General features: G+C 53.6%; 1 protein-coding gene across 1 annotated transcript in view; it reads left to right on the top strand.

Moving 5' to 3' along the window:
• The window catches only part of fhod1 (formin homology 2 domain containing 1), a 72291-nt gene that overhangs the window by 36496 nt on the left and 17807 nt on the right, over window positions 1-17988 (top strand). The window contains 8 exon segments of the mRNA XM_044208233.1: window positions 8140-8350; window positions 8475-8658; window positions 10763-10870; window positions 11558-11650; window positions 12155-12181; window positions 13621-13671; window positions 16616-16776; window positions 16928-16984. Coding sequence (XP_044064168.1) covers window positions 8140-8350; window positions 8475-8658; window positions 10763-10870; window positions 11558-11650; window positions 12155-12181; window positions 13621-13671; window positions 16616-16776; window positions 16928-16984 — 892 coding nt within the window.

Below are 17988 nucleotides of genomic sequence, written 5' to 3'. Positions count from 1 at the left end.
GCCGTCGCAGTAACAGCCGCCGTCGCAGTAACAGCATTCGCAGTAACAGCAGCCGTCGCAGTAACAGCATTCGCCGTCGCAGTAACAGCCGCCGTCGCAGTAACAGCATTCGCAGTAACAGCCGCCGTCGCAGTAACAGCAGCCGTCGCAGTAACAGCATTCGCAGTAACAGCCGCCGTCGCAGTAACAGCAGCCGTCGCAGTAACAGCATTCGCAGTAACAGCCGCCGTCGCAGTAACAGCCGCCGTCGCAGTAACAGCCGCCGTCGCAGTAACAGCATTCGCAGTAACAGCCGCCGTCGCGCAGTAACAGTAACAGCCGCCGCCGCAGTAACAGCCGCCGCCGCAGTAACAGCCGCCGTCGCAGTAACAGCCGCCGCCGCAGTAACAGCCGCCGCAGTAACAGCAGCCGTCGCGGTAACAGTCGCAGTAAGAGCCGCCGTCGCAGTAAGAGCAGCCATCGCAGTAACAGTCGCAGTAACAGCATTTGCAGTAACAGCAGCATTTGCAGTAACAGCAGCAGCCGCAGTAACAGCAGCAGTCGCAGTAAGAGCAGCAGTCGCAGTAAGAGCAGCAGTCGCAGTAAGAGCAGCAGTCGCAGTAAGAGCCGCCGTCGCAGTAACAGCATTCGCAGTAACAGCCGCCGTCGCAGTAACAGCAGCCGTCGCAGTAACAGCATTCGCAGTAAGAGCCGCCGTCGCAGTAAGAGCCGCCGTCGCAGTAACAGCAGCCGTCGCAGTAACAGCAGCCGTCGCAGTAACAGCAGCCGCGCAGTAACAGCATTTGCCGTCGCAGTAACAGCATTTGCCGTCGCAGTAACAGCATTCGCCGTCGCAGTAACAGCCGCCGTCGCAGTAACAGCAGCCGTCGCAGTAACAGCAGCCGTCGCAGTAACAGCAGCCGTCGCAGTAACAGCCGCCGTCGCAGTAACAGCCGCCGTCGCAGTAACAGCCGCCGTCGCAGTAACAGCATTCGCAGTAACAGCCGCCGTCGCAGTAACAGCAGCCGTCGCAGTAACAGCATTCGCAGTAACAGCCGCCGTCGCAGTAACAGCAGCCGTCGCAGTAACAGCATTCGCAGTAACAGCCGCCGTCGCAGTAACAGCCGCCGTCGCAGTAACAGCCGCCGTCGCAGTAACAGCCGCCGTCGCAGTAACAGCCGCCTTCGCAGTAACAGCAGCCGTCGCAGTAACAGCCGCCGTCGCAGTAACAGCATTCGCAGTAACAGCAGCCGTCGCAGTAACAGCAGCCGTCGCAGTAACAGCATTCGCAGTAACAGCAGCCGTCGCAGTAACAGCATTCGCAGTAACAGCCGCCGTCGCAGTAACAGCCGCCGTCGCAGTAACAGCAGCCGTCGCAGTAACAGCATTCGCAGTAACAGCCGCCGTCGCAGTAACAGCAGCCGTCGCAGTAACAGCAGCCGTCGCAGTAACAGCATTCGCAGTAACAGCCGCCGTCGCAGTAACAGCATTCGCAGTAACAGCAGCCGTCGCAGTAACAGCATTCGCAGTAACAGCAGCATTCGCAGTAACAGCCGCCGTCGCAGTAACAGCCGCCGTCGCAGTAACAGCCGCCCGTCGCCGCAGTAACAGCCGCCCGTCGCAGTAACAGCCGCCGTCGCAGTAAGAGCCGCCGTCGCAGTAACAGCAGCCGTCGCAGTAAGAGCCGCCGTCGCAGTAACAGCCGCCGTCGCAGTAACAGCCGCCTTCGCAGTAACAGCAGCCGTCGCAGTAACAGCATTCGCAGTAACAGCCGCCGTCGCAGTAACAGCCGCCGTCGCAGTAACAGCATTCGCAGTAACAGCAGCCGTCGCACTAACAGCAGCCGTCGCAGTAACAGCATTCGCAGTAACAGCAGCCGTCGCAGTAACAGCATTCGCAGTAACAGCCGCCGTCGCAGTAACAGCCGCCGTCGCAGTAACAGCCGCCGTCGCAGTAACAGCATTCGCAGTAACAGCTGCCGTCGCAGTAACAGCAGCCGTCGCAGTAACAGCATTCGCAGTAACAGCCGCCGTCGCAGTAACAGCATTCGCAGTAACAGCCGCCGTCGCAGTAACAGCATTCGCAGTAACAGCCGCCGTCGCAGTAACAGCATTCGCAGTAACAGCCGCCGTCGCAGTAACAGCCGCCGTCGCAGTAACAGCCGCCGTCGCAGTAACAGCCGCCGTCGCAGTAAGAGCCGCCGTCGCAGTAACAGCCGCCGTCGCAGTAAGAGCCGCCGTCGCAGTAACAGCAGCCGTCGCAGTAAGAGCCATCGTCGCAGTAACAGCAGCCGTCGCAGTAAGAGCCATCGTCGCAGTAACAGCATTCGCAGTAACAGCCGCCGTCGCAGTAACAGCCGCCGTCGCAGTAACAGCATTCGCAGTAACAGCAGCCGTCGCAGTAACAGCATTCGCAGTAACAGCAGCCGTCGCAGTAAGAGCCGCCGTCGCAGTAACAGCATTCGCAGTAACAGCCGCCGTCGCAGTAACAGCAGCCGTCGCAGTAACAGCAGCCGTCGCAGTAACAGCATTCGCAGTAAGAGCCGCCGTCGCAGTAACAGCAGCCGTCGCAGTAAGAGCCGCCGTCGCAGTAAGAGCAGCCGCAGTAACAGCAGCCGTCGCAGTAACAGCCGCCGTCGCAGTAACAGCCGCCGTCGCAGTAACAGCAGCCGTCGCAGTAACAGACGCCGTCGCAGTAACAGCATTCGCAGTAACAGCAGCCGTCGCAGTAACAGCCGCCGTCGCAGTAACAGCATTCGCAGTAACAGCAGCCGTCGCAGTAACAGCAGCCGTCGCAGTAACAGCAGCCGTCGCAGTAACAGCATTCGCAGTAACAGCCGCCGTCGCAGTAACAGCAGCCGTCGCAGTAACAGCATTCGCAGTAACAGCCGCCGTCGCAGTAACAGCCGCCGTCGCAGTAACAGCATTCGCAGTAACAGCCGCCGTCGCAGTAACAGCAGCCGTCGCAGTAGCCGCCGTCGCAGCAGCCGTCGCAGTAACAGCCAGCAGTTCGCAGTAACAGCCGCCGTCGCAGTAACAGCCGCCGTCGCAGTAACAGCAGCCGTCGCAGTAACAGCAGCCGCCGCAGCCGCCGCAGTAACAGCAGCCGTCGCAGTAACAGCATTCGCAGTAACAGCCGCCGTCGCAGTAACAGCCGCCGTCGCAGTAAAAGCCGCCGTCGCAGTAACAGCATTCGCAGTAACAGCCGCCGTCGCAGTAACAGCCGCCGTCGCAGTAACAGCAGCCGTCGCAGTAACAGCATTCGCAGTAACAGCCGTCGTCGCAGTAACAGCAGCCGTCGCAGTAACAGCATTCGCAGTAACAGCAGCATTCGCAGTAACAGCAGCCGTCGCAGTAACAGCAGCCGTCGCAGTAACAGCAGCCGTCGCAGTAACAGCAGCCGTCGCAGTAACAGCAGCCGTCGCAGTAACAGCATTCGCAGTAACAGCCGCCGTCGCAGTAACAGCATTCGCAGTAACAGCAGCCGTCGCAGTAACAGCATTCGCAGTAACAGCAGCCGTCGCAGTAACAGCATTCGCAGTAACAGCAGCCGTCGCAGTAACAGCTGCCGTCGCAGTAACAGCATTCGCAGTAACAGCCGCCGTCGCAGTAACAGCAGCCGTCGCAGTAACAGCAGCCATCGCAGTAACAGCATTCGCAGTAACAGCCGCCGTCGCAGTAACAGCCGCCGTCGCAGTAACAGCAGTCGCAGTAACAGCAGCCGTCGCAGTAACAGCAGCCGTCGCAGTAACAGCCGCCGTCGCAGTAACAGCCGCCGTCGCAGTAACAGCCGCCGTCGCAGTAACAGCAGCCGTCGCAGTAACAGCAGCCGTCGCAGTAAGAGCCGCAGCGCGTCGCAGTAACAGCAGCCGCCGCAGTAACAGCCGTCGCAGTAACAGCAGCCGTCGCAGTAACAGCCGCCGTCGCAGTAACAGCGCCGTCGCAGTAACAGCAGCCGTCGCAGTAACAGCAGCCGTCGCAGTAACAGCAGCATTCGCAGTAACAGCAGCCGTCGCAGTAACAGCATTCGCAGTAACAGCAGCCGTCGCAGTAACAGCATTCGCAGTAACAGTAACAGCATTCGCGTCGCAGTAACAGCATTCGCAGTAAGTAACAGTAACAGCCGTCGCAGTAACAGCATTCGCAGTAACAGCCGCCGCCGCAGTAACAGCCGTCGCAGTAACAGCATTCGCAGTAACAGCCGCCGTCGCAGTAACAGCAGCCGTCGCAGTAACAGCATTCGCAGTAAGAGCCGCCGTCGCAGTAAGAGCCGCCGTCGCAGTAAGAGCCGCCGTCGCAGTAAGAGCCGCCGTCGCAGTAACAGCAGCCGTCGCAGTAACAGCAGCCGTCGCAGTAACAGCAGCCGTCGCAGTAACAGCCGCCCGTCGCAGTAACAGCAGCCGTCGCAGTAACAGCCGCCGTCGCAGTAACAGCATTCGCAGTAACAGCAGCCGCGCGCAGTAACAGCAGCCGTCGCAGTAAAGCAGCAGTAACGCAGTAACAGTAACAGCCGTCGCAGTAACAGCATTCGCAGTAACAGCAGCCGTCGCAGTAACAGCAGCCGTCGCAGTAACAGCATTCGCAGTAACAGCAGCCGTCGCAGTAACAGCAGCCCGTAACGCAGTAACAGCAGCCGTCGCAGTAACAGCATTCGCAGTAACAGCCGCCGTCGCAGTAACAGCATTCGCAGTAACAGCCGCCGTCGCAGTAAGAGCCGCCGCGTCGCAGTAACAGCCGCCGTCGCAGTAAGCCGCCGTCGCAGTAAGAGCCGCCGTCGCAGTAAGAGCCGCCGCGCAGTAAGAGCGCCGCCGTCGCAGTAAGAGCCGCCGTCGCAGTAACAGCCGCCGTCGCAGTAACAGCCGCGTCGCAGTAACAGCAGCCGTCGCAGTAACAGCCGCCGTCGCAGTAACAGCATTCGTCGCAGTAACAGCAGCCGCCGCCGTCGCAGTAACAGCAGCCGTCGCAGTAACAGCAGCCGTCGCAGTAACAGCCGCCGTCGCGAGTAACAGCCGCCGTCGCAGTAACAGCAGCCGTCGCAGTAACAGCATTCGCAGTAACAGCCGCCGTCGCAGTAACAGCCGCCGTCGCAGTAACAGCATTCGCGCAGTAACAGCCGCCGTCGCAGTAACAGCAGCCGTCGCAGTAACAGCAGCCGTCGCAGTAACAGCATTCGCAGTAACAGCAGCCGTCGCAGTAACAGCAGCCGTCGCAGTAACAGCATTCGCAGTAACAGCCGCCGTCGCAGTAACAGCAGCCCCGTCGCAGTAACAGCAGCCGTCGCAGTAACAGCATTCGCCGCAGTAACAGCAGCCGTCGCAGTAACAGCCGCCGCCGCAGTAACAGCCGCCGTCGCAGTAAAGAGCCGCCGCCGCAGTAACAGCCGCCGCCGCAGTAACAGCCGCCGTCGCAGTAACAGCCGCCGTCGCAGTAACAGCCGCCGTCGCAGTAACAGCCGCCGTCGCGCAGTAACAGCCGCCGTCGCAGTAACAGCAGCCGTCGCAGTAACAGCGCCGTCGCAGTAACAGCCGCCGCAGTAACAGCAGCCGTCGCAGTAACAGCAGCCGTAAGTAACAGCCGCCGTCGCAGTAACAGCAGCCGTCGCAGTAACAGCAGCCGCAGTAACAGCATTCGCAGTAACAGCAGCCGTCGCAGTAACAGCGCCATTCGCAGTAACAGCAGCCGTCGCAGTAAGAGCCGCCGTCGCAGTAACAGCATTCGCAGTAACAGCCGCCGTCGCAGTAACAGCAGCCGTCGCAGTAACAGCATTCGCAGTAAGAGCCGCCGTCGCAGTAACAGCAGCCGTCGCAGTAAGAGCCGCCGTCGCAGTAAGAGCAGCCGCAGTAACAGCAGCCGTCGCAGTAACAGCAGCCGTCGCAGTAACAGCCGCCGTCGCAGTAACAGCAGCCGCCGCAGTAACAGCGCCGTCGCAGTAACAGCCGCCGTCGCAGTAACAGCATTCGCAGTAACAGCAGCCGCCGTCGCAGTAACAGCAGCCGTCGCAGTAACAGCAGCCGTCGCAGTAACAGCATTCGCAGTAACAGCCGCCGTCGCAGTAACAGCAGCCGTCGCAGTAACAGCATTCGCAGTAACAGCCGCCGTCGCAGTAACAGCAGCCGTCGCAGTAACAGCATTCGCAGTAACAGCCGCCGCCGCGCAGTAACAGCATTCGCAGTAACAGCAGCCGCCGCAGTAACAGCATTCGCAGTGGAGCCGCCGTCGCAGTAAGAGCCGCCGTCGCAGTAAGAGCCGCCGTCGCAGTAAAGCCGCCGTCGCAGTAACAGCCGTCGCAGTAACAGCCGCCGCCGCGCAGTAACAGCGCCGTCGCAGTAACAGCAGCCGTCGCAGTAACAGCCGCCGCAGTAACAGCATTCGCAGTAACAGCAGCCGCCGCGTAACGCAGCCGCCGCAGTAAGAGCAGCCGCAGTAACAGCAGCCGCCGCAGTAACAGCAGCCGTCGCGAGTAACAGCATTCGCAGTAACAGCCGCCGCGCAGTAACAGCCGCCGTCGCAGTAACAGCAGCCGTCGCAGTAACAGCAGCCGTCGCAGTAACAGCAGCCGTCGCAGTAACAGCATTCGCAGTAACAGCCGCCGTCGCAGTAACAGCAGCCGTCGCAGTAACAGCATGCGCAGTAACAGCCGCCGTCGCAGTAACAGCCGCCGCAGAGTAACAGCATTCGCAGTAACAGCCGCCGTCGCAGTAACAGCAGCCGCCGCAGTAACAGCATTCGCAGTAACAGCCGCCGTCGCAGTAACAGCCGCCGTCGCAGTAACAGCAGCCGCCGCAGTAACAGCCGCCGTCGCAGTAACAGCCGCCGTCGCAGTAACAGCCGCCGTCGCAGTAACAGCAGCCGCCGCAGTAACAGCAGCCGCCGCAGTAACAGCATTCGCAGTAACAGCCGCCGCCGCAGTAACAGCCGCCGTCGCAGTAAGAGCCGCCGTCGCAGTAACAGCAGCCGTCGCAGTAACAGCATTCGCAGTAACAGCCGTCGTCGCAGTAACAGCAGCCGTCGCAGTAACAGCATTCGCAGTAACAGCAGCCGTCGCAGTAACAGCAGCCGTCGCAGTAACAGCAGCCGTCGCAGTAACAGCAGCCGTCGCAGTAACAGCATTCGCAGTAACAGCCGCCGTCGCAGTAACAGCATTCGCAGTAACAGCAGCCGTCGCAGTAACAGCATTCGCAGTAACAGCAGCCGTCGCAGTAAGAGCATTCGCAGTAACAGCAGCCGCCGCGCGTAACAGCTGCCGTCGCAGTAACAGCATTCGCAGTAACAGCCGCCGTCGCAGTAACAGCAGCCATCGCAGTAACAGCATTCGCAGTAACAGCCGCCGTCGCAGTAACAGCCGCCGTCGCAGTAACAGCCGCCGCAGTAACAGCAGCCGTCGCAGTAACAGCCGCCGTCGCAGTAACAGCCGCCGTCGCAGTAACAGCATTCGCAGTAACAGCAGCCGTCGCAGTAACAGCCGCCGTCGCAGTAACAGCAGCCGTCGCAGTAACAGCAGCCGTCGCAGTAACAGCAGCCGTCGCAGTAACAGCCGCCGTCGCAGTAACAGCATTCGCAGTAACAGCAGCCGTCGCAGTAACAGCAGCCGTCGCAGTAACAGCATTCGCAGTAACAGCCGCCGTCGCAGTAACAGCAGCCGTCGCAGTAACAGCATTCGCAGTAACAGCAGCCGCCGCAGTAACAGCAGCCGTCGCAGTAACAGCAGCCGTCGCAGTAACAGCAGCGTCGCAGTAACAGCAGCCGTCGCAGTAACAGCAGCCGCCGCGCAGTAACAGCAGCCGTCGCAGTAACAGCCGCCCGTCGCAGTAACAGCCGCCGTCGCAGTAACAGCGCCGTCGCAGTAACAGCCTGCGCAGTAACAGCAGCCGTCGCAGTAACAGCCGCCGTCGCAGTAACAGCAGCCGTCGCAGTAAGATCCAGCGTCGCAGTAACAGCAGCCGTCGCAGTAAGAGCCGCCGTCGCAGTAACAGCAGCCGTCGCAGTAAGAGCCGTCGTCGCAGTAACAGCAGCCGTCGCAGTAAGAGCAGCAACCACAGTATTAAATTTAGGTCCACCAACCCTTTAACCTGCCATGCATGTATTTAAGTAGAGGTACCTGGTTTTTGTTGTTTGAGTTTTGTAAAATACTCCAACATGACTCGTGTGTGTGCGCACGCAGACAGCTCTGAGGTACGAGGACGGTGAGATGGACGACTCCTCCCCTCACATCCGTAAGGAGAGAAGAAAGATGGCCACCAGCGAGCAGGAGGGACGAAAGAGCCGCCGCTCGTCCAGCCAAAACCTCCCCGACCTCCTGTCCTCCTCCTCAGGCTCCTCCCCCTCCGCCTCCCCCACCCCCCCTACCTTCCTCTCCCCACCACTGCCAACACCCCCCTACCTACCTCCTCCCCCTCCGCCTCCCCCCCCCTACCTTCCGCTCCACCTCCACCGCCAACACCCCCCCTACCTTCCGCTCCACCTCCACCGCCAACACCCCCCTGTCCCCCGCCATCTCCTCTGCCTCCTCCCCCAGCCCCACGGTGGAGTTCGGCAGCAGGGCCTCGTCCCCACTGACCTCTGAACCCGACAGCCCTGCTTCCAGTCCGTCCGGGTCCCAGAGAGGATCTCCTCTGACCCCCCACGCAGCCCCCAACGATACCATGACCCCAGAGCAGGAAACAAAGACACCATCCAGCGCGTAAGTTTACTCTGCTCATGAAAACACAGCTGTGAGTCATAATTACTGAACACAGTCATGAATTATGAAATAAAATCACACAGAAACATCAGAGGCCTGGATTCACCTGGAAATCCAGGAAGAGTAAAATGTGCACCAACAATTTATTTTGTTAAGAAACACTGACATGCTTTGTTCTGCAAGGATCTTTTTTAATTAAAGAAGCCACAAAAGTAAAATACAACGAAGATAAAACATTTTAACAGCTCGAATACTCTGAAATATTAACTATTTTATCTTGTGCCAAGTTTTATTTTCACCTGAAAACGTCTCATGCTAAAAAATTCTTGCACAGGACAGTATTAGGAGAGCTGCCAGCTGTCTTTAGGTGTCACTCACATGGTCCAGGGAGGAAGCACAGGTGAACGTGGAAGTTCATGAAGTGCGGAGAAAATGGCCAAGAGTGTCATGAGCCGGAAGACAGAACCGCTCCAGAGTAAAGTAATTCTATCTGGAACCTGGAGGAGCGTCATTCTCACAAAATCATTCAGTTGAATGTGAACAGATCAGTTCTTCTGGGTGTTGTGGGCCAAACTCAAGCAAACAGCAGGAGGCTGCTCAGCTGATGAGCCTGTAGACCGACTGCACGCTTACACTCACGTGCACTTCACACCGATACCACGTTCTTTTCTTTGGTAGCAGGTCGGGGACATGACTCAGCCACAGGTTTCATACCTCGACATGCAGCAGGAGGGATCTGATGATGCACCTTGTCACAATTATCGAGCAGGACAAATTATATATAATGTGGGAGACGTGACCCCCCTGATGTTGGGGGTCTGTCATAATTACTTTGACTGACAAGCAAAGCGCACTGAAGTGAGGCTGAAGCTCCGTTAGCATGTTGTCGTCCGTAGCGGAACAATCAGTGTTGCTTTGTGTGTGAAAACAACCTGAACTCGTTGGTGAGGCGCAGGAGGATCTCGATTCTCTCCTGCAGACGAGAAACGTTCTCAAAAGTTAAACAGAGGAAGTGAGCGAAATAACTCTCTGATCTCCTGAACTCTCCCCCGGTGTTACGGTGGGACTGGTCGCCCCGTGCAGCCGCTCTCTGAGCTTTACCAAGTTTAGACCGACAGCCTGAGGAGGGAACGTGTTTTATTTGGAAACGGCTTTTCTCTGAGTTCAACCAGCAGGAATGTTTGTCCTCACTGGGCACACGAGGAACTTTTCTGCTCATGTTTGGTCTCTGCAGAAACACTTCTTCTCCAGCTGGCAACTCTTCCAAAGTTCTAGTTATTTAGGGGTGCAGTTCAAGTTCAGTATTTTAAAGGAATAACAAAAATGCTTTTGAATCACTTTATTTTTTTAAACATTCAACATACAGTATTTACAAGACACGAGGTCAGACTGACTTTACATCGGGTCGACTCTTCATTAATGGATCCTTTTACAAATGTGGACTTCTGCCCACAAACAGCATAAAGCATGTTCCTTTTAAGGCTTTGGAATTAGGTTACGGGTTTGATAGCATTTAATCAAATTGGAAATCCTGTAATTGAATCTGAATCCGTTCAAATCTCTTTATTGAACCTATTAATGTTTAGTTTTCAACTTTTTAAAGTGATGTAAGTTAACTTAAAGCTCCCAGACTGTAGGAAGTGAGATTCCCAGGTCTTTTTTGATTATAAAGCAGGTCAATCCACACACAGTGCACACAGCCCTTACCCAGAAACTGAGCCGGGGGGGGGTAATTGATTTGATTTTTTGGTCATTTTTCACGCAGAAATACTAAACATTTGATGGTTCCAGCTTCTCCAGTGTGATTTCCTGCTTTTCACAATATTTTGGGTTTTGTTTGTTGAAGACATCATTTTGGGCTTCTGGAAATTATGATTTTTCATATTTTTCACTTATTTTCTGATGGTTTTTAGACCAAAGGACTGATTGAAACACAGATGGTTAGTCGCAGCTCTAATTACATGAGAGGAACAGTTTGGCGTCTCGCTCTCTGCATGTCTGTCTGGGATCTGGTTCTGGTTCTGTTCTTATATCGGGTGTTTCTCTCTCTCTCTCTCTCTCTCTCTCTCTCTCTCTCTCTGCTGTGGTGTCTCTCGACCACTAGGAGTCGCTCTTTCCTCAGCCACCACATGTCCGCTCTGGGTCTGAGCAGGAAGTCCAGGCTCTTCTCCAAAACCAGCTCCATCTCTGAGGAGCCTCCAGCCGCCTGCAGGTCTGTAACACAGAGACTGACCCCAGACCTGCTAACAGGACCTCTGTCTGCTCCTGTCAGTGCCCCCTACAGGCTGCGGTGCTCATTACAGCCACAGTCTTAAAGCCCTGTACTGTGACAGCACTGTCGTGGCCTCCTGCTCTGGTGCTGTGCGGTCCCTGCAGCAGGTCCAGGTTCTGGTGGAGAGACTGAAACCAGCGGAGGCTGTGAGAGCAGCGCGTTAGTAAAATAAGCAAACAGTGATCATGAATATTCAGGTTTTCTCCTCTAATGTCGATGTTGTGGTCACATGGTGCACACTGACCCTTCAGGGGCCGAGGTGGTGACCTCTGACCTTTGACCCCGAGAACAACACAGGTTTCTCCTCTGGTAGCCGTTATGTTTCATCCACTGATTTTTCTGGATGCGGACAGGTAGCAGCCAGCCTGTCGTCTATGTACACACACGCACACGTACACACACGTACACACATGCACACGCACGCACACACACGCACGCACACACATACGTACACACACACACACGCACGCACACACACAGCCGGCAGCAGCGGTGGAATGAACTGGCAGGAAACCAGAGTCTTTACTCTCTCTCTCCAACCTTGGCTGTTCACTCATTCTCCCCGTGTGTGTGTGTGCGTGTACGTGTGTGTGTGTGCGTGTACGTGTGTGTGTGTGTGCGTTGCAGCTCGTCTTCCTCAGACCTCTCTCACCAGCAGAACTCGTCCCAGTTGAACCCGGAGCAGCCTGGCAACAAGACGGAGACTAAAACCAGCTTCAAGTAAGTGAAGCGGCCGACCTGGACTGTGCTGAGATGTATGGTAACCATGGTAACGTAGCTATGGCAACCACGATGCCGCAGATTAATTGCAAGTCATTTGTTAATTGCAGTTTTAGACGATGTTCATTGTTTCCCGTCGCAGTAATTATGGGTTGGCTGGTGGTCGCGTGGCGTTTTACCAGTTTAATCACCTGATTTCAAGCGTCGCAGTTGGAGAAACAGACCGGATTCAGTGTAACTTCTTCACAGATATTACAGCTATGTGTCTGAGATAATTCAGCTGAAACATTTGTAGATTATCTTTAGATCATATCGGATTCATTTCTGGATTATTCAGAGATTTCCTTGCGGCCATCAGCTGTGATAAACCTGTTTTAGAAACAGTGAAGAAGAACTGCAGACTGACTGTCTCCATTATAACATTATAATGTTTTGTCTGTCTCTCCTCTAAAATTCCTCCTCCCTCGTCTTTTCTCTTCCTCTCCTCCCTCGTTCCTCCCCAAGCTCTGGGGAGGCTGACCTGCCCTTCTGGTGAGTACACGTCTCTCCTCCTGCTCCTCCTCCTCCTCCTCCTCCTGCTCCTCCTCCTCCTGTGTGTTGTAATTGTGAGTTTGGTGCTCAGCTGCATAAAATGAATGTTTATGATCTTTTACGTCTTCATTTAAAGAGATTTCCCAAAGTCGTGACTGAAGTAACATTTGTTCACTTTGTCTTTAGAAATCTTTATTATTCAATTCTTAAGGAGTTTTTAATGCAGCTGAGCATCCAATCAGCATCCGGCTGCTGTCTGAGCAGAGGATGATGGGAAACCAATGCGTGCATGCGTACGTGTGCGGGTTGAAAATTTCACCTACCTGTCTAACTTGCATTCCACCTGACCTAGTTAACTAGTTCATTAATGACACACAGGGTGCAGATAAAAACTGCGTCAAGGGATCCGGCGTGGCGTCAGGCGTGACATCAGGCGTGACGTCAGGCGTGGCGTAAGCCATCAGGCATGGCGTCAGGCGTGGCGTCAGGCGTGGCGTCAGGCATGACGTCAGGCGTGGCGTCAGGCATGGCGTCAGGCGTCAGGCATGACGTCAGGCGTGGCGTCAGGCATGGCGTCAGGCGCCAGGCATGACGTCAGGCGTGGCGTCAGGCATGGCGTCAGGCGTCAGGCATGACGTCAGGCGTGGCGTCAGGCATGGCGTCAGGCGTCAGGCATGGCGTCAGGCGTCAGGCATGGCGTCAGGCGTGGCGTCAGGCATGGCGTCAGGCATGACATCAGGCGTGGCGTCAGGCATGGCGTCAGGCATGACATCAGGCATGGTGTCGGGTGTGGCGTTGGGTGTGGCGTCAGGTGTGGCATCAGGCGTCACTCAACACCACAGCTGCTCCTACAGGTTTGTCCTGTCAGGTGTAGTGTTGGTGTGTGTGGCACAGGCGATCATGTTAACGTTACACCTAAATGAAACACACGTCGCGTTCGCCACATGTGCATGACGCCCGTGCAACCCTTGTAGCGTGTGCTGTTGCCATGGTGATTGTGGTTTGGTGAGGTTTTCTAATAAATCTACGTGCACCTGAGAAGAAGCCGTCACGGCCTTACCTGCAGGTCTCAGGAGTTCAGGCGCAGGTAAGACGGTGACGGCACAGTCAGTCGGTTGTTCAGCCTTCCAGCCGTGGACCAGCAGAGAGAACCTGCGATGGAAGTCCACCTTCTGGCTCTTTGATCTGGCTCTCCATCTCTGCTGCTGGAGCGTCTTCCCACAAACCTCGTTGCTAAAATCTGTGGACACCAACGTTTCCTTTAACTGGTCCTTTGAAAGCGTCCGTGTTTTTCTGTGACAGCCTCTCGTAAAATGTAACAATTCTGAGTGTGGCACAGAAACCAAACCGAGGTGTACTAGAACCCGAACCTGAGAACTGGTTCGGGTCAGGTCCTCGTGTGTGTGCGTCCTGCTCAGCCCTGTGTTGTGTCTCTGCAGCCCGGATGACTGTAATGTAAATCAGGACAAGCCGGTTCTGAGGAGGTTTGCGTAAGTACTGCTGCAGCCCCACTGCATGCTGGGAGCTGGAGGGAGGTGTGTGTGCTGATGCAGCCTGGGTTGTGGTGGTTTCTGTGTGTTCGGAGCTGATGGTATTGCAGGTGTCTGTTTCCAAAGCGATGTTGTGTTGAATATTTTCAGCTGCGAAACAAAATCTCTTCCTTCTGCCGACAGAACAGACGAACCGATGAGTAAATCAAAGCATCGCATTACTTCCCGGTCTGTCTGAACTTCAGTATGAAGCACAGAAAACCTCCTCTGTCCTGTTGTTTTCTCCTCTCTGTCTCCTGGTCCTGGTCCTGGTCCTGGTCTGGGTCTATTGTCCTCCTGCGGTTCAGATCAGAACAATAGAAACTGGAGCAGAACTTTAACGGTGTGATTTTTGGAAAGCTGCTGCAGCCACTAAACACAGACCTGACCTCACAGAGCTGAGAGCCAGCAGCTCTGTGGTCCCTCAGACCTGGACCAGGTCCACCTCCAAAACTACCATACTGAACTGGACTGGACTGCACTGTGGTGTGGCTGTGAGATGACTACAGTGGTGAAAATTAACTTTTTCCTTCCCTCCGTCTCCGAGGGAAATGTTCTTTTATCAGCTTTAGTTACTTTGCAGATTAAGATTTTACTTGTAAAACAAATAATTAGTTTGTAAAATATAATGCGTAGTTAGAGATTCAACTATCCAACAGTTTAAGTCGTTTAACTTGAGCTCCACCTTGACAACATTAAAATGCAGCTTACAGTTAATCAGTAAAGACACATTTTGCATGTTGAGTACTTTTACTTCTGATACTTTCACAATATTTTGCTGCTAATTTATTTACTTTAACTTTAGTAAAAATGTGAACGCAGAATGTTTAACTGAAGAAAAACAAAGGAAACAAACTTGGGGAAGGTAGCAAAATGCCTGGGGTCGGGCGGGGACTTAATATTTATTATGGTTTACTGTTGCTCCCCTCAGGATGAACTGTAATCACTCTGCTGATCCTCTGACTTTCCATCTAGCGCCACCATCAGGTCGACACGTTAACGTGTCCGACACTTTGGTTTCTGACCAAACACCTGCAGAGCTGCTGACGCTCCCATCAGCCTCAGCTGCACTCTGTGTTCACTGCTAACTAGCTAATGTTAGCATGCTAACAGGCTAAGATGGTGAACATGGTAAACATTATACCTGCTAAGCATCATGTTAGCACTGTCAGTGTGAGCATGTTAGCATGCTGATGTTAGCATTTAGCTCAGAGCTACAGACTCTGATTTAATTTAAGACCAACAGAAAAATTAACTCGGGAACTGGATGAAAACTAGTGGGAGGGGGTGGGCGACCAAACCCCCCCCAAAAACCTGCAACCCTCCCCCCAATGTGTCTAAATATCTCAGCACAACCAATGTGACCATCAATGACTGACTATCAGCAAACACAACGAACGTACGATGCTGCCCCGGTTTAAAACTTAACATCTTAATGGAACACTAATTTTCACAAGAGTCACTAAACTGAAATTAGAAGTGAAATGAACATTCAAAATAGTTACATTAATAAACGTTTATTATTTCCAACTATTTCACTGTAAATATTAAATATTTTTTTACAATAAATCTCACGTCAAAGACAAAATAGAATAAACATAAATAAAATAAAAGGCCTTCTCCTGCTCTCTCCCCTCGCCCCCGGTGATCGCCAGAACATCTACTGAATAACAACTAAAAAACAAGAAGTGTGTGTGTGTGTGTGTGTGTGTGTGTCTCCAGTCCAACCAAAACTTAACATATAAAAGTCATAAATCTGAGCTTGTTGGTTTGAGGACGTCGCAGCGCTGCAACTTCGGCATGTTTGTAGATGGATGTGTGTGTGTGTGTGTGTGTGTGTGTGTGTGTGCGAGTGTGTGTGTGCGTGTGTGTGTGTGTGTTGCTGGTGGTGGGTTGATGGATCCTCTGGTCCTGACCTGAGTGTTTTGTTTGGGTTTTTTTTGCTGGGTGGAGTCTAATCGCTGGTGTTGAATGTGGTTTGGTTTTGGGTTTTGCAATGAAGAAGAAAAAGAATCTTTGGGTCTTTGGTTTGTTCTGCTGATTAAAGTTTAATTTAATTTTAATATTTAATTTTAATATTTGTGTTTCACTCTGCTGTCACAAAATTCAAGTATGACCCTGCTGGTCTCTATGTTCCATATTTTTCTTCTCATGTTCAGACTCAAACCAGCAACGTGTCGGTCCGTCTCTCAGTACCGTCTGACTTCCTGTCTGCGGCTCTCAGCTGCGAGCCCATTGGTTCCTGCAGAAGACGTAAATCTTTAAAAACACAGATCTGTAGTTTCCTGTTTAAAAAGGCTCAGTAGTTTCCTCAAACAGCTGCTCGCTGTAGTTTCTATCAGACCAACAGGAGGAAACAGTGCATCTGTCGGGGACTATTTCCAGCGGCGGATGAATCCACATGTGGTGCTGTAGTGAGTGTTTGGGGCAGCAGGACGGTGTGTGTGGGGCGGAGGCAGAATAAACTACAGTGTGTGTGTTCGTGGTGATGAAGGAACATGTCACCCAGTGCAGCAGAGCGGCTCGCTGATGTGTTTTAATAGTTTCTGGACAACGATGGAGGAAGAAGATCCATCAGCTGTGATTCACACACACACACACACACACACACACACACACACACACCTGTTAGCAGAGACGTTCATGACGGTTTGAGTCTGAACGTGTTGATGAGAAGGAAGATATGGAGGACCAGCAGAGATACAGTTTAAACAACAGGAATGTCCTGCTTCAGTGTTCAGGACGTTCATCATATCATGATTATTAAAAACTCAATCAATGAGGCAATCAGTTAATACAAAGTTAGACGATGAAGCTGCTTTCTGAAAACAACAGCATGTCTGATTCTGCCGCATGTCGGCCATGTTGGCTCCTTCTTACCTGGTCCCCCCCCCCCACCTTGCAGAGGCACCTTTCTGCGCAGCCTGGCAGCCACACAGTGGGAGAAGAAGAGAAGAAGTAAACACCTCGGCCAGCCTGAGGATATCATAACCCCGAGCCTGCAGCCTGCAGAGGAGGGCGGCGGCGGCGGCGGCGGCGGCCCAGCTGTGGAGCTGTCCCGTCAGGGTAAACCTTCAGAGCCAAAACAAGACAAGCAGTCTCTTTGTTCATAAAAGCATGCACATGATAAAAACCTGTGGTAGAATCTGGGGAAATATCAAAATGATCAGTATTTTGTTGTTTCGTGTGTTTTGTGTGTGTGTGTGTGTGTGTGCAGTCTCGACATCTGGCAGTTCGGACACAAACGGACACTCCGACTCCCAGAATGACCCAGGTGAGAGACCACAGTTACCCACGATCCCCCTCTCCCTGTCTGTGTTGTTTAACTGCAGCGTTCGGTTAGTCAGTTCTGAAGGCAAATGCATGAAATCTGATGGAGAGTCAGCGCGCTCAGGGGCGGTGGTGCGCCACCTGCTGGAGGTCAGGTGTTACTGCTGCGCTGTACGTCACCCGGCAGCGTCCGCAGCAAACACTAAACCGAAGGAGCCCACGAGTTAACGGCAATCGGTCGGTGGGTTTCCTCTTCAGAGAAGAGGCGTGACCCTGTTGCTACAGATGACATCATGTTTCATCAGTAGTCTCTACAGTGATTGGTTGGCAGGTGACTGGAGTGGAAAGCTTAAATCTAATTAAATTCAGCAAATATATTAGATATTCTCTAAAGTGTCCCAGACTGTATGCACGGAAGTAAAACAGCCTGTTGTGTCACCGTGATACAGATCTTTCCAGTTGACTAAACAAATCTCTGTGTGCCAGTTGTACCTGAGATCCGCTCTGTGCGTGTATTTATATAGTGATTATATTTACTTGTTGATTATTCAGTGTACATCTAATGAACTGTCGGTGGTCTGAAGAGCTCATTTTGCAGATTTAGCATTTTTCCAGAGTCTTACGAACCATCATCTCTGCTGTTATTGGCTTGTTTTTACCTGTCGGTGGATGTGTATTAACCGGCCGCCATCTTAAATGTGTTTTTTAAAAGTTCCAAAACACTGACGTGATGAGTCACATGACCTGCAGCCTCAGGACTCCCTCTGGACCTCCGGCGTCTCTCAGGCTGAACTTTTACAGCTAAAATACTTTGTGAATTTCTCTCAGACCAGAAACCGAGGGGTCTTAAAGTCAGGACCACGGCTACTCGTCAGGCTTCCATTAACTGGTCCCAGTCCGAGACTCTGCCTCTAAGCCATTTTGAATGGGATGCTGAGTTTGGGGACCTACACTATAACCACACAGCTCAATCCATTAAATACCTCGGACTCCATGTCTCAACACACC

The sequence above is a fragment of the Siniperca chuatsi genome, linkage group LG1, assembly GCF_020085105.1.
Source record: "Siniperca chuatsi isolate FFG_IHB_CAS linkage group LG1, ASM2008510v1, whole genome shotgun sequence".
In the NCBI taxonomy this organism is placed as follows: Eukaryota; Metazoa; Chordata; class Actinopteri; order Centrarchiformes; family Sinipercidae; genus Siniperca; species Siniperca chuatsi.
The sequence above is the reverse complement of the archived record's forward strand: the minus strand, read 5'-3'. Positions and strand labels throughout refer to the sequence as shown.